The sequence below is a fragment of the Serinus canaria genome, chromosome 2, assembly GCF_022539315.1.
Source record: "Serinus canaria isolate serCan28SL12 chromosome 2, serCan2020, whole genome shotgun sequence".
Taxonomy (NCBI): Eukaryota; Metazoa; Chordata; class Aves; order Passeriformes; family Fringillidae; genus Serinus; species Serinus canaria.
The window spans coordinates 101,640,545-101,664,648 of NC_066315.1; the positions used below are offsets into that span (position 1 = coordinate 101,640,545).

A 24,104-nucleotide genomic window follows, 5' to 3' on the forward strand; every position below is an offset into this window, starting at 1 on the left:
TGTTCAGCAAATGGCTGCAAAGTAATCTCTTTTACAGATAACCTGAACTCATCCAGGGTCTGATGTGGAGTATACTTCTTTTGTGTAAGTGCCCAGGCTCTGCAGTACAACAGACCAGGACCTTTACTTACCTTGGTGTGCAATGCAAACAGAACAGCAGTACCTGGAAAAAATACAAAACTTACTCTCATGTGTGTTAACAAAATTGTGAATAGTTTAAGAAGTTATTCTACTCCAGTTGGTGCTGATGAGATCTGAGGGTCCAGACTGTTGGAAAAATGCGAGCTGCCAAAAACTCAGAAGGATAAGGAGTTTAGAAGATGGACTGTAGAAAGATTGAGAGGATTGTTTACATAGTCTGGGATAGGGTGTGTGATAACAGCTCAGGTAAACAAAAGTTGTAATCAAGATCATGAATGCAGCAAGGAGGACTGAAAATTTGTAACTTTTAAAGTGATAAATTGTCAGAATAGACTTGTCAAGGATGTTGAGGCGTATCCTCATTGGAAGCTCTTAAGAACAGGCAGACTTAGTATGTTCTTACATTAAAAGCTGATTAAATTAAATAAATGTAATCTTCACTACCTAGTGTTTCTGTGATTGACTCATTAGTCAGGTCTACAGTATGAGAAGAAATAGAGAATGGGTTTTAAGAAAAGATAACGTTCTGTCATGGTAGAGTTTTCTTTTAAATCTGAAGTAGTTTTATCTAAATCCTGCAAATTAAAGTTTACAGATGATTTCTGCTAAAAACCTTCAAATATACTATGTAGTCAAATCCTGTAACTTTGATGTTTTGCTTGGAGAAATTCTCCTCTCTGAGCTACAGAAGCAGGTGTGATCTATTTTCAAAATAATTTCTTACTAGTGGCTTGCTACCTAAGCTTACTGTGTAAGTTGTGGTGAATCTTTCAGCTTTTCAAGTGGGTTAATGCTGCAGCTAACACAGTTTAGGCAATGTCTACACAAAGTGGATTATAAGGCCGGTTGAGTGTTAAACCCACATTTCTTGCTGACTGTATAACAGAGAATTAGTACCTTAATTCCTGTAGTTAGAAGTTAACAATTTCAGCCCATTTATTTTAGGGAAACCAGCCTAGATATTTGATGTGATTACAGGGTAGGATTCTGATGAAAGTGTATAGAGAAGGTTAAACTAGGGATGCTTGTTGGTAAAATATAATGGGAGTAAATCTATTGAGCAGGCTAGGAGTCTGAACCCAAGCCTGATAGTTCCAGGGTTTTTATTTAGTAAACTCATTTAATCCAAAACTTGAATAAGAACAACTAAATAAAACCTGTGCTATTGAAAATAGTCTGAGAATGTTACCAAGAATGTGACCTCAACTTCTGTGTGTAATGCTATTACATATTTTATACATTCTAATACTGTGATATTTTATTACATTTTGTCCTTAGTCTGTTTGGTTCTCCTGAAGTGCATCAAACTATTCTGAACAACTGTGTACTCTGTGTATGTTTTCAGTGAAGGGAGAATCCATTGCTTGTGAGGAAACTTCAGCATTCCCAGCTTGTTATGAGCTGCTGATTGCCTTTACATTTTTAAAAAATGCTAACTTGCAAATGAGATTAGACCACTTCAAGTATTTCTGTGTTCTGAAAAATTACACAATAAAAGCTCATTGTAACTGAACACATCAGCTCTTTATGTTTTTTAAGTCAGATCTACTTTGTTCACTTGCAAATTACTGCTTTATTACACTCAGCACAAAAAAAGCCAAAATACTTAGGGAGCAATCAGGCTGTTGGCATCGCTGAATGTCTCCATGTTGCTCACTGAAGTCTGGTTTAGAGTCTTCATTGTATACACTGATGAACAACCCCAAATACTTTCTGAACTCAGTTCTTGGCTTGCTTCATGTAATCTTTTGTGTTCATTTCCCATTAGTTTCTCTCCTTTGAAGAAAAATACCAACAAAACGACAAGCACCTCCCTAATTTAGTTAGCTTTCTAGAAATATCAGACAGATCAGTGAATCTGGATTCAGGAAGAAGCTGTCTTAAACATGCCATTTCTGTAAGAGTTTTGCCAACCTAACTGTGTTGATCTGGATACCAAAATGTATTATCTTTATTGTGCTTGTTGAATATATTTGGTGGTGTAGTGAAGCCCATGTGGAGTAGAACTCTCATGTGTATGCTTCTGTCTCTGCAACTGTTTGTAAAAGAAATTATTTTAATCAGCTATGCCTCTGCAGGGAAGATTTTTATTCTTGGGACTGTGTCTCTTCATATACCATCTGTAAAAAATAGTTTTACCCTGTCTGTCACATTGTGAGGATTCATATAGTTTGACATGGTCAAAACCACAGATCATACATGTGTTTTGCCAAAATGCACAAATCCACTTCTCTTCTACCCAAAACCCAGTGATTAAATAATAATAATAATTTTCTGATTGAACAAAATCATTAATCAGAAAATGCAGTTGGGGTTTCATTCAGATATAGCTGTACAAAATGCAGCCAAGGGTCCTACATTGAGAAAACTTATAGAAGGAAGGGAAAAAATAATGTCTAAAAAGCCTTTGATAGATGTCACACAAATGCGTATGATTTCCATATTTGCATTTAGTGATTGGATTTATGCTGTGGGCTGAGCATGGAGAGTAAGTCTAATGTTAGACTGCACTGATGCTGCTCTACATGGACAGGATATCTGAGCTCAGTAAGTCCAGATATGTCAGACTCAGTAAGTCCAGATATGTCAGACTCACTGCACAGTACTATGGAATGATTATAATTGCTGTGATCTGCTCGTGTGCAATAGATCAGTTGTATCCAGAGTAAAGCAACAAATATGCATTGACTGCAGTTAGAGTTACCATAATCCTGCAAATGTCCCAAATCCTTGAAATGGTGTGAATTTCAGGGTGTTTGGTAATCTATATGTGTAACAAAGTTAAAGCTTACAAACCCACAAAGAATTAACTTCAGTCCTCTGGAAAGGTGATGATATTTACATCAGCAACAAGGAGTTGTGAGGACTTCTGTATGAAGTAGAATAATTCACAAAGAACACAGAGGCTGTATGCTCAACCACTAACTTTACAATAGAAAGATAGCTGTCTTGATAGGGATGTCTTTTATTTAAGCAATCCATGATCTCCTGCATGAATTTTCAGTACTTTGAATCTGCCTCAGTAAGCTGCATGCTCCACCTGTCCCTGTTAATTTGAGTCAATAGGCATATTGAAGCACATAAAATAGAAATTGCCTCATCCACCTTAAAGCTTTTTGCTTGTCTTCTTTTCCCCTGGCATACTGCATGCTGACCAACTGTTTATCATTTGAAAATGTTGCAACTGGCTTCATCATGAACAAGCTTTTTTCTGAGTTTTACTAGAACACTAATTCTATGTCCTTCACCATAAGGTTTGCCTGCTGAGCTGTACGTACAACAAATCCATCTAACCTCATAATTACTTCTTTTCATTTCCTGATGGATTGAACTGTGTAAAGTGTGGTGTGACAAATTCTGCAGTATCCACATTGCAGGTTGCCTTACTAGGAATGTATTTCCCTCCATTTCCTCTGAGCTTGGGGTGTTTTGTCTCTCTAGGAAATGACATAATTCTGACAGTACCCACTCAGATTTTCAGTTCTCCCTTACTGAGTTTTAGTCATGCATCTGGCTAAAACCAAGTTCTTTACAAATGAGAGCAACTTGTTTGAATGTCTAATGAAAACATTGTGCTTAGCTTTTGTGCTGAGCAGTAGTGAACCAATTGTTATTCTTTCTCAAGGTCAAATTAACATCTATACACTTCATTTTCTGGCATTGGGGTGTGTGCAAATCTCTGGTTTGAGGCAAATGAGCCTCTGAGTAGCTGGAAAATAATGAAAGTTCACCTTACCATGAAAAGAGCTGGCCCGCAGTTAGAAGTAAATGAGTTTAGTTTAAAAATCCTTCCATCTTTTCTCAGGGCCACCATAGTCTCTTGAAAAATGCTGAACAGTAATTCCCATGGTTTTGCATGGAGCACTTGCCTTCCTTTCTAGTGGGAATAATATAATAAATCCAATTTAATCTATCATTTGTGCTGTACTTTAGATAGAAAACCTAGAAAGTTAAATGGATGAAGGGTGTAGAGGGTAAGTCCTTTGAGGAGGGACTGAGAGGGCTGGAGTTGTTTAGACTGGAGGAAAGAAGGCTCAGGAGTGGCTTTATCACTCTCTGTCACTACCTGAAAAAGGAGGGTGTTGCCAGGAGAGGATCAGCCTATTCTCCCAGGCAACAAGGAATAGAATGAAAGGACATTGCCTTAAGCTGTGCCTTGGGAGATTCAGGTTTCACCTCAGGATCAGAATTTCTTCATGGGAATAATTGTTAAGCATAGGAAGTGGACTGCCCAGGAAGTGGTGGAGTCACTGTCCCTGGAGGTATTCAAAAAATGACTCTCTGTGGCACTTGGTGCCATGGTCTGCAGTGTGATAATCAGTTAGAGGCTGGACTTGATGGTCTCAGAGGTCCTTTCCTAAGGACGAAATGATGCTGTGATGGCCTTAAAAATGCAAATATCATTTGCTAAAGTTTCAATTTGACAAAATATGTTTTCTTCTGATGGAGTTTTATGTCAGTTACAGCCACTTGCATTTCACACCAAGATATGATGACAGTCACCTCTTTATCTGTAAGTGGCTCACTTAAGTGACTGATTCTTTGGTTGATCATCTTTATCATATCTACTGCTTCCTACAAGGCATAAAAATATCTGAGCAGATGTTTGGTTTCCTGTTTTTTTGGGGGTGGGGAGAGGGTGGAGAAGTGAGGGAGAAGGGAGGTTGGCAGAGCAGCATCTAAGAGCTTTTGAATTCTTCTCTCTGAGTACCTGGCTCTCCTTAGTAAAAGAATAAAGAGGAACAATGTTCTATGAGGATGCAACTCATTTATTTGAAATTTGCCTTTTTTCAATTTCATTTGTTGCAGATGCTTATTGTTTCCTGATAAATCATCTCTGACACTATTCTTAGTCTTCCCTGAAATCATTGGGTGTACCTCTGCAGTTTGCCTTAAAATTTAATTGTGGTAAAGAGATTCAGAGGTGAACATAGTCAAATAGGATTTGAAGAGATGCAGTGCCTTGCAGGACAATGCTAACAACCTCTTGCTTTTCATTTGGGTCCGGGGCAAAACTGCAGGGCAACTCACTTGGGTGTCTGTGAGACCCAGAAAACTCATCATGAGACCGCATTGCTATTCCTTTGGCACTAGTCTGTTGCCTGAAGGTTGTTGGAGTTGGATTGTTTCACTGCAGCAAATGGAAAGAAATGGCAGGGCTACTGTATAATGTGAGTGAAGGTAATGGGTGACCTGGGAAGTAATGGATAGCTCTTGAAGACAGGCTGGTAGACCCCTGCATGAGCAGTAATAAATACTGAATAAGAAAGATTTTATATAATTGGAGAGCAGTGTTCAAAAAGGTACCCTCTTCCACCACTGAGCATTCTTGTGGAATAGGAAAACAGAGGCAGCATTTCTTCTTTGGCCCCAGCTTTACATCTGGACACATACTGCACAAGGTGAGAGAAGCCTGTGCAGAAAATATCTTACTGACAGAAGAGCCTCACTGGAGTAGTCATTGGGAAGTCTTCAGCATCCTCATCTGCATCCGATTTAGGTGTAATGAGAACAAGGCATCTGACCTAGTCTGGATTTAACATTAATGAAATCAGGATTCAAAAAAATACAAAGCTCCATCTCCCTCCTATTAAATTTCAAGTATAGCTCAATTGAAAACACACAGTTTGTTATTCATATGGTGGTGCAGAGGGTTAGGATTTAGCCAAATTTTCAATATCTGAAGGCAAGTTTTAAATAACACTGAAACTTTTCTCCAGGTTTTCTAGGGTAATAGGGTAATAATAATAACTGGGCAAAGACACTTGAAAGGAATACTGAATGTAGCCTTGTTAAATCACAGAATTGTTAAGGTTGGAAGGGACTTCTGGAGATCGTTTGGTCCAATGACACTGCTAAGGCAGGGTCACCCTGAGCAGAATACACAGGAACTTGTTCAGGTGGGTTTTGGATGTCTCCAGAGGGAGACTCCATAATCCCCCTGGGCAGCCTGTTCCATTGCACTGCCACCCTCGGTGTGAAGAAGTTCTTCCTTATGTTAAGGTGAAACTTTTAGTTTATGGTCATTTCTCCTTGTCCTGTTGCTGAAAAGCCCTGAAAAGAGCCTGGAAGCTTCCTCTTGGCACCCACCTTTGAGATATTTATATGTATAAACAGCTAAGGAAAGCAAAGCTTTAATATTGCAGTCTCTTTTGATGTATATTGTGGATAATGAAGTAAAAGAATTCATACAGTTTTACTAGTGGAATAGGAATAGTCACAAATATTTCACAAATATGGCTTGATTTTTATTTTTTTTAGATTTCCTTTCAACAGAAGACAAATGATTTTAATACCTTACTATTGCAACACAAGCAATTCTTGTGGCATTTTTAATGTGCCATACCAAGTCTCTAGCCTTGATTTTAGCCCACTGGGTTTAATCTCTAAAGACAGGACTCCTCTTTCCAAAATTGCTTCTATTTCAGAGTTACTTATGAGTGGAAATGGAGTATCTTTGTTACACCATAACCATGCAAGAAATAAAAGCTTTTTAGCCCATGAGGGACAGCTGGAAGCTGATTGAGAAACTGTGCTTAACTTCTGTCTCATACAGTATTCTAGAAATTTTATCAGTAGCCTTCAAACCAAAGTAAAACTTTACTCCTTTTAGAAAAAGTGAAGGATTCCTGGTCTGGTAGCTGTAATCTTGAAACTTAGTCTGTTGTTACATTATCCCAGTGCAGAAGAGCAAAACTCTTTGAAAGTACACTGAAGTGTTTGTATAAAGATTAATAAGTGGCAAGCAAAATATCCCTTAGACTTCACAGAGACTGCAGAAGAAGTCTGTAGCAAAGGTCTAGAGTTCAGTCCTTAAATCTTTCAAGTTTGGAGTGTCCTGTTCAGGCCAGTGGTGCTGCTGCTCCAAGAACTTGTGCAAAATGCAGATTTCCACACCAGCTGAGTGTGTGCTCTGTAGCTCCTCTTTGATTCTGGCAGTGGGCCCAGTCCCCCAGGGTTTGATCAATTCACTATGCAAGGGAAGGTTTAGTATCTGGGAGACTTGGTTTGTAAACTCTTGTGTTCCTCAGCGTAAAGCATCCAAACGTAGGGTGAAATAACAGAGATACTCCTGTCAGGGTGCCGACTTTTCATGCCTTATGATGTGGCTGATAAACATTATTTCTTTCAAGGCCTGTTTCCTGCCATTTTGAACCTGGCCAGCAATGCTCACATCTCCACCAATGCCACCTGTGGAGAGAAGGGACCGGAGATGTTCTGCAAACTGGTGGAGCACGTCCCCGGACGGCCCCTGCGCAACGCCCAGTGCCGCGTCTGTGACAGTCACAGTGCCAATCCCAAAGGCAAGCTTCACATGGTTTGGATTTTGTTTGTTTCATGAGTTTGTGTCTTTTTTTAACCCTTCCCCTTGAATACAGAGTGTATTGGAGTCATATATGTTTTGGTTTTAGTCTGTCTACTATGTGAGTGCAATTACCTTGGAGCAAAAGGCTGACAAAGTGTGAGCACCATGTATCACCACTGAGCACTGCAAGATCCAGTGACAACCTTTTTGTCTGAGGGCAGATTTCAGCCTTTACTTCTTTATGACAGGAAGAGATTGTTCTTCATGTGAAACAAATATGCTGGGTCAGAAAAGTTCAGTGAGATTTATTTTCAAGAGATGTTTAATTTTTTTGCTTTGAAACAGAGCAGCACCCAATTTCCAGTGCAATCGATGGTACCAATAACTGGTGGCAGAGCCCCAGCATTCAGAATGGAAGGCAATACCACTGGGTCACCATCACCTTGGATTTAAGGCAGGTGAGTAACATTTATGTGAGTACCATTAAATGGATGTAGGATACAAGCCAATACAAATTGATTGCAGCTCTTTGTTGAGATAAAACAAAAGCAGTTTTTAGTAAAAACTATCATCCATGTTCTTTCTGTCTTGGTAACCAATTCCCATCTGTACCAATTCCTTTGTCTTGGTAACTTTCCTCTGCCTAATCATCTGTCTTTTACTCACGCTTCTGTCTTTTCCTCAGCAGTCCTATGATACTGTTTTCCCTCACCTTTTATTTCTTAAAAGTTACCTAAAGTCTGTGTTTTCAAGGACTTATTTTTAAACCAGGAGTATTTTCAGGGTATTGGCCAAAGCACATATTTTATATGAGAGGATGCATCTGACTGATTGTGATCATCATCTTGTTGGAAGAAGCACTGGAAAAACATGTTCTAAACTATAACTTCTAGGAACTTTTGCTGTCTGCTGTTCTGCAGAACTGGGGTTTAAATTTCTGAGACAGTGATTTATGACCCTGGGGAGTCTGGAACTGTCTGGGCAAAAGTTGTTTCCTCTGTTTTGGACACTTTCTATGGCCAAACTTGGAGGGATTTATCATTCTTAGAGAGGAGCATGCTAAACTGTACAGGGCATTTGCTAATTTGTAAGTTTGTCTGCTAGACAGGAGAATCAGAAGTCTCCTACCCTGCTCCACGAATAGACAAAGTAATTGGTGAAGAAATTAATTTTTCTTGGCTGTTTCTTGTGGTTTTTTTGCTTTGAATAGATATATGTGCTGGCCTACCTAGGTTGTTTGAAAATCATAGCTCAATAATTTCTTATTAATATGGGGATGTGTCCCAACTCTGGGAGAAGCAGCTTTATTACTTACTAAGAAATGCATAATTGAGGTGTAGAATTGGTAAGAAGCTTCTGCAGGATCTCTAGACCCTGATTAAAAGTATTTTAAAGATTAAAACAGAGGGTTTAACTTTGATGTTTTCCAATAAAGCATAGATTAAGCAGGTGCCTAGTTTGCTCTTTAATTAGAAAGCAGAACTGTTAGGATAATGATCACAGGGTGTCTTTTGTCAGTGACAGAAGGTTTGGATAGGATGTTAATGTTGTTTGAAGAGTTAACTTTGTGTTTGGTTTGTAAATGGACAAACAGGAAGGAAAAATGAAGGAGGAGGGGATGCCTTAGTTTTTATCCTCCTAGAACAATTTCTCTTTGGAAACAGACCAGCTGAGCTGCCCTCTGAGTTATTTGTTCTTCAGTCTTAGTGCTGCTGATGTTTCAACAAATACATATCTTTACTCTCCTGACCCATGCTCAGTTTCACTAATTTGATTTGAAAAGTTTCCCCCAAGGGGCCTTTCTTCTGTTTTCCCTAGAGAGTTTGAGAGAGAAGGCATCTAGGGCTATGCAAACTGAATGTAAATTACAGCTCTGTGAGAAAGGATTTGGTTAATAGAGATTGCTTGAAGTCAGTGAGTTATTAGAGCTGACTTGGTGTGCTTACTTGAAGCGAGTCAGCACAAGTAAAGAAAGCAAAAAAGAAAAGCGTATGAAGGACCTTAGTGATTTTAGCACTTGTTTACTTCATGCATTTGTTTCCGAATTACTTAAAATAGGACCTGTGAAAATATCCCTGAAAGTCAGTACCAGTGTTCAGTATAATTTCATCATTAGTACTTTTTTTTTTTTTTTTACATTTCAAGTGTTGTGCATTAAATCTGTCAAGTACTGTATTAAAGTAAATAAGTCCTTCAGATTTCCTTGCCAGAGTATAGAATATATTCACACCTTTTTGTGATGTTAGAAATCTGGTCATTATTGATGGGTGCATTTTTTGTGCACCAATTCTCAGAAGTTCTAGGACTAAGAGGAATTGATTGTTTCTTGGGATTATTACCAAGGTACAGTTAGGAGATATAATCCAAGCAGTTGTGTTGGTAAGTGCTGGAACAAACCCTTGGCTGGCAAATATGGGGAAGATTCCTATAGCTGGTAAGCACTGACTCCACCCCAGTTTTCCTAGGTGAATCTTTATGACTATTCATCTCTTGGCTTCAAGTTGGAGAGAATAGAGGATGTTCTTTTAGCTAATATTCTACCTTGTTCTTAGTCTGTTTAGTCTAAAACCAGCTTTATTGCAGAGTAGTTTGATGGGATCTCAGTAAGAAAAGAAAGCTATCTAATAAAATCAGCATTGAAATTGCTGTTTTTATCTTTCTCCTTTGCAGAATCTCTGCTATTTGTAGCTAATATAGCATTTTACAAGGATAGTGAGTGCTTATATTATGATTTTCTAGCTCATGTACTTCATGACAACTAGGTACATTTAATCTAGTGTGCCTTTCAGTCTTTCTAGGATCCACACGTATGACAGCCTTTCCTTCCCACGCCCTACACCACTGCCTCCTCCTTCCCCTTTCCATTAAATGTATGGCAATGATCCAGAACTGGGAAAAGAGCAGTGTAGCAATGAGGTGTAGGACTGATGTACAAGACACTAAGATTTGATTTATGATCTTGTGCTTCCTATACTGGTAGTTCTACAGAAACAATACACAGCAGCAGTTTTCTATAAAAATAGAATTTTTTGTCTGAGTTTGACTCCTCTGAGCAGTTGCACTGTGAAATTACAATTCTAATAAATCCTGGCTATGATGCATTTTACTGGTGTGATTGAGCCAACTGTAAAATATTACTCTGTGACACCATTAAATGAAGACTACTTACCTCAGTTTTATTGCCATGCTTTGGACTTTTAAAGGTATTTAAATGAACTCCGCAACCTCAGTGTAGCAGAAAGGCAGATGTTTTGTATATCAAAAAGTTATTGAACTGCAAAGTAAGGCTAGGTCTTCTTGGAAGACCCATAGTATTAAGTTGAGTTGAGAAAACAGTTCCACTCCTGATTAAGTCATAGCTTATGAATATTCTGTGAGTACTGGATTACCACTCAGAGGCTGATGTAGGAGTAACGTGTAGTTTCTGCTATTACAAAGTAAAAAAGAATGTAAATATAATATGATTTTTCCAGAGCTTTCATCTTGAAATCAACTGGCAAGAAAAGGTTTCTGTAATGATACATGGTTTGCTGATGTCTAAAAATGGTATTCTGTTGATTTTACAGGACTAATGCTGATTTATTGTATGTGGCAAGCTTTCTTAAAAGCCTGTTGTGGCCTTGTAAAACAGATGATGCAAGATTCAGGGTGTTCATCTGTATATTCTTACAATAAAATCCTTGAATAAAATTAATTTCCTTTCAATTCCAAATTAATGTTTTCACATAATGAATCAAAATCTTGAAGAAAAGATAATTAATGAGACTAGAAGTTCTGTATTTAGTGTATTTTGCACTTGTAATGTCACAGAATCGTCAGAGGAAAATGTTGCAAACACTTGCTAGGCTTCATAGTGTCCAAGAAGATGAAGCTGACTTTAGCTCTTAAAAAGATATTTCTGTAAACAATATAAGCTGATAAATCTCCCTTCATCTAGTCTCCCACTCTGAGGGTATTCAAGAATGATTTATTTGGTGTCACTGGATCATCATTCAGGGAAACAAGGTTTTTAGAAAGTCTTAATTAAAGCAGAAATTCTTGTTTTGTTGGCATTGCAGCTAAAAGTTTTTTAGTAGAAGTTTATTTGGCTGATCTTAAAAATCAGGGTTGAAATGCCTGTTAAATGGCACTTTTATATGGCTTGGGAATTGCTAACTTGCTCTGGCTTGCCCTTTTGGCCTTGTAGTTCAATAAGGCAATTAGTTCTGAGAAAGTTATACAGTCAAATTAAAGTATACGAATCATTACCTCTTGCTCAGGTTTATCACGTGGCTGGTTGGTGGGCACTGAATGAACATGGAAAGTGATAAGAAACTGCCACTGATGTTCAAACTTGAAGAACTTATAAAAGTCAAATTCTTTTAAAGTGCTCAAAGGAAAATCAGTTTTCATTACATGGTCTTCTTGACCTATTACCGGTTGCAGAGTCTGTGGGATAGGAGGTCTGCAAAACCCCTACCTACAGATATTCCTTAAAACATCTTCATCTGTGAACACTGTGGACACCTTGGTCCCTTTCTCCAGCTTCATTCCCTTGCTGGGAAACATAATCCCTGAGAATGCAGGTCGTCCTGGTAGGCTGTCTTGTGACTTCTCGAGTCTGAGAACGTTTATACAAAGTCCTTTATTTATTCAAGCTATATTATTTTCAGGGGCTGACAAATTTTCCTGAAGTTGTTGTTATTCATTATCCTGTGAATTTGCCTGTGAAGTAAAATGGGATACCTGTGATCTATGTGTGTAAATGGAAGAGTTGAGAGGAGATTTAATTTGTTGTATTGTGCACTGAATTTGTGCACAGTTGCTGTCAAAATGTTAATATTTAACTGTCTTTTCCCTCCACTCCCACCTCACCAAGGAACTTGATATTTAAAATAAGTTTAACTTGCATAATCTTGTGAATACCTTTTACTGCAGCAGTTAGTTTGTGATAAAGGATAGCTCATTGTTCCTAGTTGGAACTGGATTTAAAACTAGCCACATCAGCTGCAGACTATAATGGGTCTTGAAAAATCTCAAAGTAATCAAAAGTAGATCATTTGTTGTTCAGCCAACTGTGTAATAAGTAGGGAAGCAGCTTAGTTGATGACAGCAAGCAGAGTGGGGGGAAAAAAATAAATAAAGGACATGTGAGAGTTTTTGAGGGAGATATTTTAGCAGGGTATTTGAAAAATATTTGGGTTCCAGTCTTGCATCTTTTATGCGTTTGAGAAAGATTACTGACTTCAAAGGAACTTGGAAGTGCATAGCTGTTTCTAAGCCCAGTCAATAAACCTTTTCTAGTTTTAATAGTTTTGTGATGTTCTCATCTGTGATGGAGAAAATATCATACAAGCAACTCCTGTCACATACAAGTGTCTTCTGGTTTTGGGTACTGAAATGATGATACACCAGATCCTGCTTGGTCATAACTGACTCAATGAAATCCAGGTTGTGTGTAGGGAACATAGTTGTTTGGTTTGAAGTCTGCCCAAATGGTGTACTTTGTTCCTTTAAAACCATGTGTTTTGGCTTTTATTTTTCAGTTGGAGATTGTTGGCATGATGTAGGTTTTATTTAAAAGACATTCCTCTCTTCATGGAAGCTGGATTATAATTCTTGCTATTCATTTAACTTTGATCAAATTTTAAGATTATGTGAAACAACAAAGGATTCACAGACCCCAGAGAAATTTTATTTCTAAGACTGACTAAAGAGTGAGCTGGCTTCTCCTTTTGCCTGCATCTGCTCGTATTGCTGAAAGGTCACAGTAAAATTCTCATTTTCTGTAAATTTTCATATTTATTGCAACAACTAGAAATGTTCTGTTTGCATCTGACTGATTTTAACAGGATAAAACTGGAGTGCCTGTAAAGAAAGTCAGACCAAACGAAATTGTAGTTTAAATTATCTGATTTAAAAACCAGTAAGATTGTTTTACTTTTTAAAAGATATTATATGTAGTAAATCAATGGAAGATAAAGATCACCAATTTTTTTTCCTTTTCATGTGTGCAAGATCTCCCAATCAAGGCTTTGTTCACTTAAATAATGTTTTGTTTCAAAAGTCCTTTCCTGAATTGCACACAGAACACAGCTACTATTTATTTTTGTGAGTTTATTTCCCCATTTGGCAAAATCAAAACCGGCTTTCATGTGGCAAGTATTGCTCTTGCCTGGCTTTAATCTGTATTGCAAAAAAAAAAAAAAAGTCCTAAAAATTTAAATTTATAATGTATGAAAGAACTGATTGCAGCCAGATTGGAGCTTGAGCTCAACACAATATTAATACTGCACATGCAGACAGGAATTATAATGATAATAGCAGCAGACCAGGCAGTCTGCTTAAGTGGAAATATATTTTCTGAGATGGCTGAATATTAGAGTTTTTCTTTCATGTAAACCTGGCTTGTTACTCCAGTGTATATGAAGCATTTAAGTCCTTTATAGAAGTCTTATGAGTTTGCAAATGCAGCCTGTTTTTTTTGAGTGAGGTGATGTAGCAGGTACTGAGTAAGGGAGAACATGGTGGCTCGCAGTAAGTGCTCTTCAGTGTTCATGTCTGATGCTGTCATGACTTGGGGGGCCAGTGCAGGTTATCTGGCTGCGTGACAAGGTAATTTAAAAGGTGATGTGAACTTAATAACTGCCCTGCCTACTCACAGAAATGCTGAACAGTCCTGTTGTGTGCATGGGGATTTCACTTTGGGTTGTCAGAAAAATAGTCAAGATAGCTGCATAGTTCACATACATCTCAATGTTACTTAAGAATATTAGCTATTTTATCATGCTTATTTTTGTCATGTTCACCTTATTTGTCTGTGTATTTTTAGCAGTGCCTGTAAGTAGTCTTTTGCTGAAAAAACTTCAACAAAGGATGAAATTGTAATGCAAAGGGGTTTTCAACATAGGGTATAAAAACTTTTTCAGAAATGTTCTTACAGAGAAGATTACATTCCCTGCTGCATTGTAAACCAAAGAGCTTTTTGGGCTACATCTGTAAAAAGCTCCACAAAAGCAAACAACCAAGCACAAAATAAACAAACAAGAAAACCCAACCAAACCCCAGTTTTCTGAAGCCCTCAGTGGTTCAGAAAAGCTAAACATTTCCCACAGATTGTTAAACTCATCTAATCCTGAAATTTGCAGTATAGATATAGATTTCAGCTATTGCATCAGCACAAACTGATGCCCTGGACACAATTAGATGGACCTCTAGTCAAACATTTGTGCAAAAAATTTATCCAGAGTTACTTTACCAAATTTTACCCTCTGCCCAGGCAAACTCTACACTGCTTTTAAAATTTAAATTTATTACCCAGTTGGCTTCTGATGGTGTTTTACAGTACAGTAAAATGTTAAAATTTTCTTCTTGCTTTTTTTTTTTTTCAGGTCTTTCAAGTTGCATATGTCATCATCAAAGCTGCTAATGCTCCACGACCTGGAAACTGGATTTTGGAACGCTCCATAGATGGCACAGAGTTCAGGCCGTGGCAGTACTATGCAATTAGTGATACCGAATGCTTAACTCGTTACAATATCACACCAAGAATTGGGCCGCCAACTTACAAGAGGGATGATGAAGTGATCTGCACCTCCTATTATTCCAGACTAGTTCCCCTGGAACACGGAGAGGTATCTTTGGTTTTGTAGTTGCAGTTTGTGATTAAGGACGTGGAGTGATCGCAATTTGAAAACATTTGTAATGCAGTTACAGAGTATATCACCCTCAGCACTACCTCAGGTCATCTGTTATTCTTTTTTAATAACATTATCTTTACATCATGTAGTATAGCAAACTTCTAAATCTTGGGATGAAGTGTGTTTTTGGTTTTATGTGTTCCTATTACTAAACTCTTTGTTCTCTCTTTCCATATAATTTGATGGTAGCAATTAGCTGTGAATTATTAGTTCCTTTATCCCGAAAAACTATAACAGAGGCTCTGTGTTCTGCCAGTTTTTTCATTTAGTAGAGAAAACTCCTGTGTTGGGAACACCTGGTTGTGTGAGATAAAGCAGCTAACACTGTTGAAGTGCTCAGCACAGCTGGAACTCCTAAACAAGCCTTGGCATTGTTTCAAGGATGCAGCATAATTAAAAGGGCTACGAGTTGTGCAGTCTTGCTGTTGATTGTTCTTTCTTTTAACAAACTCTATTCATGGTACTTGTGTAATTTATTATGGAGAGACAGCCACACAATGAAATGATACATTAAAACCAGTGGTTATTCCATCATGAATGCTGTAATGTATGACTGTGATAATCAGTGTGGTGTTATCCCATGGAGGGTGCTAGTAACTCCTATCTTCATAGAAATCAATATGTTTTTATTTCTTGGTTTAAAAAAGATTGGACTGTATGTAGCCATTCTCATAGAATATAAACTAACAGCAAGAAAAAAACCCAGTGAAATTCAGTAAAGTCACACTTACTTTAATAAAATGTTGTGAGCATGTGATCAACATAAAACTGACAGATCAGATGGAACAAAGAAACATAAACCTGTCTCTCCACACAATTAACCAGAAAACCCTTGCTGACTGTGTAGGAGGTTGACTGTATAGGAACAGTGCTGCTTGTAATGTCCATTTAGTAGGCCATACAACTCCAGCTCCCGGGATGCCAGAAATTCAATTTAGTGACATTTTTTTCTCATTCTTTTTTTCCTGATGGTACACATAATTAATTGGGCTACATCATCAAAACACCACTTTTTTTCTGAGCGTGGTGATAGAAAAACATGACACAAAAAATTGGAAGAATTTAATTTCTGTCTTCTATAGAGAATCTCAGAATCTTTTAGGTTGGAAAAGACTTTTAAGAAGTCATTGAATCCAACTATTAGTCCTACTAATAAGGACTAAGGTCATTGACTCCATTGAGTCCTACTATATGAGTTCAGCACTGCCAACTTCACCCCTAAGCCATGTTCTTAAAGTGACACATCTTCATGTCCCTCCAGGGACGGTGACTCCATCACTTCCCTGAGCAGCCTTCTCCAATGCTTGGCAATCATTTCTATGCAAAAAAAAAAATTCCTAGTTTCCCATCTAAAACTCCCTTGCACAATTTGAGGCTATTTCCTCTTCTATCACTTGATGTCTGAGAGAAGAGGCCAACCCCCACCTGGCTACAGCCTCCTGTCAGGTTAGGGAGTGATAAGGTCACCCCTGAGCCTTGTTTTCTCCAAGCTGCTCCCCACAGAACTTGTGCTCCAGACCCTTCACCACCTCTACTGCCCTTCTCTGGACACACTCCAGCCGCTCAATGTCCTTCCTGGATTGAGGGGCCCAGAAGTGAACACAGGATTTGAGGTGCAGCCTCACCAGTGCTGGATACAAGGGGACAATCACTGCTCTGGTCCTGCTGGCCACACTGCTGCTGACACAGGCCAGGATGCCATTAGCCTGCTTGGCCACCTGGATGCAGCTGGCTTAGGTTCAGCTGCTGTCAACCAGCACGCCAGGATCTTTTCTGCTGGGCAGCTTTCCAGTCGCTCTGCCCCAGCCTGTAGCACTGCCTGGGGTTGTTGTGACCCAAGGGCAGGACTCAGCACTTGACCTTGTTGAACTTCATCCAGCTGGCCTCAGCCCAGCAATCCAGCCAGTCCAGATCCCTCTGGGGCGCCTTCCTGCCCTCCAGCAGATTAAGACACATGCATAAAAGCTGTCATTCACAAAGGACAGGCTGCTCCTTTGTAACTGGATTGTCTGTCAGACAGGAGCATTGCCTGCACAGAATATCTCACAACCTGCATTAGTGAATCTTGGAACTCTATGGAAAATATATGTATTTAGGGCTTTGTAATTTGTTCTGGCCAATCTGTTGCACTTAAGAATGGCCCTGCAAACCAGCTCATCTCTGTAAAAGCCTGCCTTGTATCCAGCATTTGCTGGCATCCGAGTTTTCTGCCATCAGCTTGGAGTGTCTTGATGTGAGATAACTGTTAGGGTAAAGAGACCACATATCTAAATACAAATGTCATTAATAACATTTTTTTGCCAAATCTGACATTTTGCCAGTTTGGTGCTAGATTTTGCTCAGGTTTGACTAGATATATCTTCTTGACTATAAGTTCTGTTGTTTGTCTGATTTATACTGCTTGAAGATCTGCTTCTGGCAATTTACACAATCAGTTTATGACTCATGATTAATTGCATGGCATAAGTTGCAGTTGTTTGAAAATGGTCTTGAATTATAAAGGACAGGTAAGCCAAAAATACATAATATAGAAATTACAGTGTGTATAAGCTTATATAAGCAATATATTAGGCAAATGTAGCAGTGTGCAAGGAGAATCATGGTATTTCTTCTTTAGTGTCTTAGTCAGTATCCTTTCTGTTTCTCCCTTTTTCTGCTTGTTAAGATTCCTCTACAGTCTCTATAAAGATTTAAGTGTATTGTTACAGAATTTCTACTCATAGAATTTCTAGACAGTAGAATTTCTGCTATTCAGCTTTTAACTTCAGAGTAAAAAAGTGAGTAATAATTTACATTCATCACTTGAAGGCACTACTTTTGAGTAGTGAGAGTATATATAAGGCAGGAAAGACGATGTAGAATGAAGTGGCATGTGACACGTGGCCAATTGGTTGGACAGGCATTTCTGGGGCTGGTGTCTAAGTGATAAAAAGCAAGCACAGTGTGTTATAAATTCCAGTGCCGTGGTTGGGTCCTGCTCTCTTGGCTGAGGAAATCAAAGGATTGCAGTGAGCCCAGCAAATTCTATGTCTGTACTAAAAAGTAGATGAGAGTAGGATATGGTGCCCCATGCTGAAGTTGTGCTCATCTATAGTTGAGTATATATGTGTAAATTTTTTTCAGTCAAAGGAAAACAGTGATATTTGAAGATTTGACCAACAATTCTGCTGTGTAATTCCCAGTAGAAAACATAACTTCTGAATGAGTATGTCACAGTCAATTTGCCTGAAGAAAACAGACTGAGTTGCATAAAACATGGGTACAAAGAGGAAAAATCTTTTCATGTCTGTGACAGAATCCAGGAAGAGTTCTGAAATTGCAACAAGGAAAAACATGGTTTAGAGATTAGGATCATTTCTAACAATAAAGCTGGAAAGGCCTGAAGTACATTGCCTTGGAAAGTTGTAAAGTCAGCACCAACACTGGTCTTTGAAAATGGGTTGGTCAAACATCTAAAAAAACTCTAATAAATCCTGCTTTGGCAAAGTAAATGGACTAGAAAAATCTCTGTATTTCTATGAGAGCTGAATATTACATCAGGTGGTGCTAATTTGCAGGATGAGACCTGGGAAACATTTTGGTTTTCACAACATTTTGGTTTTATTCTGTGGTTGAAAAAATGAATGGGCTATCAGAAAAGTAGAAAATCTTTGAACACACTATGTTAGAATATTAAGAAGGAATGGTGCTAATCAATAAATGTCAAAATGATAATTTTGGGAATGTGACCTCCATTACAGGTCTGTTTGTATGTCTTTTAAATAGCACAGTTACTCCCTAGGGAGCCCCTAGCTCCATTAGAGAATCAAAATTTTTTAAAAAAGAATAATAATAATAATAAAAAATCTATAACATGTAGGAATATTTTCAGGGGAACAATATGACAATTGGACAAAGCTGAAACTATAAATTCAAGAGAAGTTCATGGGACAAAATTACTCCTCATAAATGAGAATATGTCACGCACTCTGAAATGCAGCTGACAAGCTGACCCTTTGTTATGGACACCAGGTAAACTGTTGAACACTTGTTCATTTTCTGTAGGATAGGGTCTTGTTTTTCTGTTTTTTACATAAAATGGAGCAGGGACTGTGTGGTCAGAGGGGACTATATCCTTGTGTGTTGCTAATTAGCTTTGGAAAGAAGAAAGGGGCTGTTGCCAGAAAAAGCTGTGCAGTTTGATACCAAAAGCCATCTTAGTGGGGTCAACTGGAATTGTGCAAGAAAGATGCAGGTCAAATGAGTGGGTTTGTGTTGGCAGCCCCTTGCTTTCAGTTGTCATCTGTGTTGGGCTTTCCACTGCATTGTCTTATCACTGAGTACTTGTTTACTGGTTGTGCAACCTTGTCACTGTTAGGTGTAGGATTAATGACCCCAGATTGAGAATGTGGACCAGTTTGTGCTTTGTAATAAGATCTTTCTATTTGCAGAGAAGAAATGTGTAAGGACAAAATTGAACTTCTGGCCCGAGTTACATATTCTATCTCAATGAGGAAGGAAGACTGCAGGACCTAGGGACTCACCTTGATACTGTACCTTGGTTTTTCTCCTTATTTTATCTCCACAAAAGCCCAGGAGACTTGGGACTATGATGAGTTGATAAGGGTGGTTTCAGAACAGTGTGACTCAGGCAGCAGGAATTTTACCTGCAGATAGACAATGGGGAAATAAAAGGAACTCTAGGTAGTCTAACACGTCCCCATCCTGAGTTGTTGGGGAACAAGATAAGTTCTGTGGTTTTGATTCTGACTAATGTTTGTTGTGGTAAATGAATCACAATGTTTGTGACTAAGTCAGCTTTTCTTTCCAGATTCACACCTCACTGATCAATGGTAGGCCTAGTGCTGATGATCCTTCACAGAAGCTGTTGGAATTTACTTCTGCACGATACATTCGCCTGCGACTGCAGCGTATTAGAACTCTGAATGCTGACCTCATGACTCTCAGCCATAATGATCCTAAGGAACTAGACCCCATTGTTACCAGAAGGGTAAGCTGATTATTCATAAATGGTATTCAGTATAGCTTGATGGGAGAGTCTATTCTGACCTATTTGAGAAGGAGAAATAAATACTTAATCCCTGTCATTCATGGCCGCTTTGATAGGTTTTAAATAATTCTTGCCTTGCCTTTGACACCATTAACAACAATATCTTGTCACAAACAGCTTTTAGAAAAAGCTTTTCAAGATAGTTTATGTTTTAGTTTTTGTTTTAATTTATTTGTGTGAATTATTTGTGCTAGGAGCAGTGTTTATAGTGCTTTATCATCAAAATACAAAATGTGGTTTGGTTGATGGAGATGCCCTTTGAGGTTCCTCTTGACGCCACCGCAGTACTTTCTGTGGTGTATCATGGATTTCAGGACCCAGTGCTGTGGTTCATAAATATAATTATTTGAAAACATTGCTATTGTGAATTTTCATGTCTTATAAGAGTTTTCTTTATTTTTAAGGCAGTTATAATAAATTGATTTAGATCTCATAAATTAATGTAAAATGTTTCTATAGAATTCTGAGACCATTAACTGATTTTCAGGTTTGATCTGAAACTGTGGAAACTGAACCCCAAGCACTTGGGCTGACTTCTTCAGGTTCTCACATAAATTGGAAGTCTTAACAGTTTTTCTGCTGGAAAAGGATTTCTGTTTTGTATCTTGCCATTTTGACCATCTTAATTTGCCCATGACTCATAGGTTAACACTTCAGAGGCTTCAAGTTTTTCTGTGAAAGTAGGCTTTCTGATGAGGACAGGAGAACATGAGAAGTGTTTCTTCCTTCAGTTCCTTTATATAGCTCCTTTTCCTGAAAAAAATCTGCAGGCAATTCTTCCTTGTGCAGCAACAGGATTCTTGCAGTTTGTGACTTCTCTGATGCAGGCAATCCTTGTGCTGTCTGGATAGCTAAGTACAGAAGGGAGGAAGGAACTTGGATTTGGTCAGGAATTAGTGGGTGCTTTCAAGGTGTCCATTCAACTGCAGCATTGTAAAGTGTAAAATCTGGATGGTTTGCATTTTCTGTCAATGGGAATTGTTAGCATGGAGACTGCAAGAGCAGAGTATTGGACAGCTGCTCCAGCTGTGCCTTACTTGGCAATAGGGAAATGCACAGCCTGAGAGGTGAGATGTTCCGACAGAGCAAGCTGGTTGATATTTAGGTCTATTGATAGTATTGGCATATCGAGACATACACCCCAAAAACAAAAGTTTGACATGAAAGCGTACAAACATACGCTGGGAAACAAGAATTTGGAGGCCAAGCATTGCCACTGGTTTTGTAACATACACAGTTGTGCAATCCATGGCTCAGTACTTCACCACCTAGCGCTGCTTAGTGCAGTTTTACGTGAAGAACTACACATACTGGCCAGGGTTCCCAAATCCTGATGTCTCACCTTGAGTCTCACTTTGTTGTGCAACTAGCTGCAACAAAAATAACCACTTCCAGGTTTTGGATGCTGTTTTTATTGGCTTTGAGGACTTTGCTGCAGTCGTTGATACCAATTATGTTTAGTTCCCTGTATGTAGTATTGAAAAATGGCCAATGCAGATTCTGAGTGTTCAACAGCACCTTTATTTCTATGTTCTTTTTATTTATTTCTGTCTGTAGCATTTGATTATCACTGGTCGCTCATTCAACCCCAAGCTGCACACAGCTGCTGTGAGCTGTGCACTGGCAGAAAGTAAGACAAAGGAGATGTAGTAGCGAATGCAGCGAGAAATTAAATTCTGCTTTTGTCCTTCCTCAGCCTGAAACTCCTTCTTTGTAGTTTAGGACTTACTGTTCATGGTAAGTCACTGAATTATTTTTGTAGTTCAAGCCGATAACATTAAAAATCCTCCCAAAATAGCGAACATAAAAAATTTAAGACCATAAAAAAATAAATATGAAATCAAAGAAGATAGTTTGCTCCAACTCCAAGAGCCTTCAAAGAAATAACAGTCCAGGAGTCAGCATGTCTGACCACCCAGGGCTACCTCTCTTCCTGAACCAGCTGACATTAGGGTTGCTAGGTCTGAGAGCATTGAACTCTTCCCTTAGAAGTATCCTCAAAAAGAGTTTCTTTTTCATTCCCCTGTAGTACATACTTCCCAGGATACAAACAGGCCAACCATGTTGATACTGCAGCTGTAACTGAACCCAGATGGTCATTTCCTGCCTCCTCTTTGCCTTGAAAATTAAATCCTTTCCTTATGTATGTTGTTTCTGCTCACCACCTGGCAATATTAATGGATAGTATTCTGCTGTAACTGCAATTTTCAAGTTAAGAGTTTGGATAGAGTATTTCACTGGTGGCTACACAGTAGTTGCAAAGAGCTGGTCTGGAAATGAGTGTGCAACGTGGTTTTAAGGCAGGGATAGTTCCCATTTTAAGGAAGCATACTCTTAGTCCCCAGACTGACTGTAAAATAGAGCAATTTTTTATGCTTGATGACTTCTTTTCTAAAGTTAAAAAAAAGTTGTTTTTTGGTTTTTTTTTCTTTTGCAAGTGCATTTCAGTTGAGGTCACATTTGGTGGTCTTTCTCAAAGCTGAGGAATTTTACATACATACTTAAAAGTCAGTTTGTTTTTCATACCAATAGGGAAAAACACAGGAAAAATAAAAACTGCAAAAAATGGAAGGTTTCCCCAAATGGCAAATAGTTTCAAGCATTTCTTTTATTTATACAGAACAGTTGAATACTGGCTTTTTTTTTTTTTCCCAGAATGGGGCAGGGAAATGTAAATACATGTAAATGTCTTTTATTCATACCTTTCTCACTTTTTTTTTTTGGTAGTACTACTATTCAATAAAGGACATCTCTGTTGGTGGCATGTGTATTTGTTATGGCCATGCTCGAAGCTGCCCTTTGGATGAAATCACAAAGGTATTCTTTAATGTCATTATTTTTGCAAAACAACTTTTCCAAATAAAATAACAAAAAAAATCCCAAGGAAAATGAGAAAGAGGAAGCTTAAATAGGTCCTATGATGCATACAAATTATTTGCTATATTTTCCTTTTTTTTTTTCAGAGAAAGCATACTTGGGTTTTGTAGCGTATCTTTCTTGAAGTTAACTCTTCTTTGGCATTGAATTTAAACAATTCAAGGGGCACAAGACATAGTCTGTCTTGCAGCACAGGAGATTTGCTCCTCCTGTTCTGGAAAGGCTATTTCCTAGTAGTTGATGTACCATGGTAGAGCAGTTCAGTGCCACTTGTGGGGTATTTGTGGGTCATGCCATTTTTTGGAGTAAGATTGATACTGAACAGACTTTTGGCAAAATTTATTAAATTGTCCATTAAAGAATATTTCAAGAAAGTGGATTTTTTTTATTCTTAGAAATTGCAGTGCCAGTGTGAACACAACACATGTGGAGAGAGCTGTAACAAATGCTGTCCAGGCTACCACCAGAAACCATGGAGGCCAGGAACCCTTTCTGCTGGGAACAAATGTGAGAGTAAGTAGGCACAGGCATTTTAGGTAGTTTCATGAAGCCCTGCTATTGTCTTGTTTGATGTTGCTTGCATACAGATCTGTACTAATTCCCCAGAAAAAGCCACAAACTATTAACTGTCTTCATGGGATTGTTCAGAGGTAGAGAACCTACTTCTAATCATAAATGTTCAGATGGTTCTCAATAATCTGTTCAGTGCAACTCCTTGGCTAGTGGAGTTGTCATGTAGTACAGCTCCCAGAATCTTTTTCAAAGGGACTTGGGGATTTATTGTACTCCTGTAGAAACTAGCAGATTTGCATAAATCATTTTGTTAGCTACTTGAAGTGCAGTTTTCATCAATTGATCATAAATTTTGTCAGATGAAGAACTTTGTTCTGATAGCAAATGTTTTGAAAGAAACTCTTTATTGGCCAATTATACTTCAGATTGTCTGATAGATTGACTTAGGCTGTGCCAGTATGCCTGAATGTGTTCCTAGGGCTAGTTAGTGCATTTTCTCACTTCACATTACGAATGGATATCACAAGCTGCAGACTAT

At 38.4% G+C, this 24,104-nt stretch overlaps 1 protein-coding gene across 1 annotated transcript in view; it reads left to right on the forward strand.

The window, feature by feature from the left end:
* LAMA1 (laminin subunit alpha 1) overlaps window positions 1-24,104 on the forward strand; it is a 99,225-nt gene that overhangs the window by 13,349 nt on the left and 61,772 nt on the right. Inside the window, exons 2-7 of the mRNA XM_030227590.2 lie at window positions 7,275-7,445; window positions 7,793-7,905; window positions 14,818-15,060; window positions 19,937-20,116; window positions 22,904-22,993; window positions 23,449-23,566. Coding sequence (XP_030083450.2) covers window positions 7,275-7,445; window positions 7,793-7,905; window positions 14,818-15,060; window positions 19,937-20,116; window positions 22,904-22,993; window positions 23,449-23,566 — 915 coding nt within the window. The remainder of the gene's footprint in view (window positions 1-7,274; window positions 7,446-7,792; window positions 7,906-14,817; window positions 15,061-19,936; window positions 20,117-22,903; window positions 22,994-23,448; window positions 23,567-24,104) is intronic.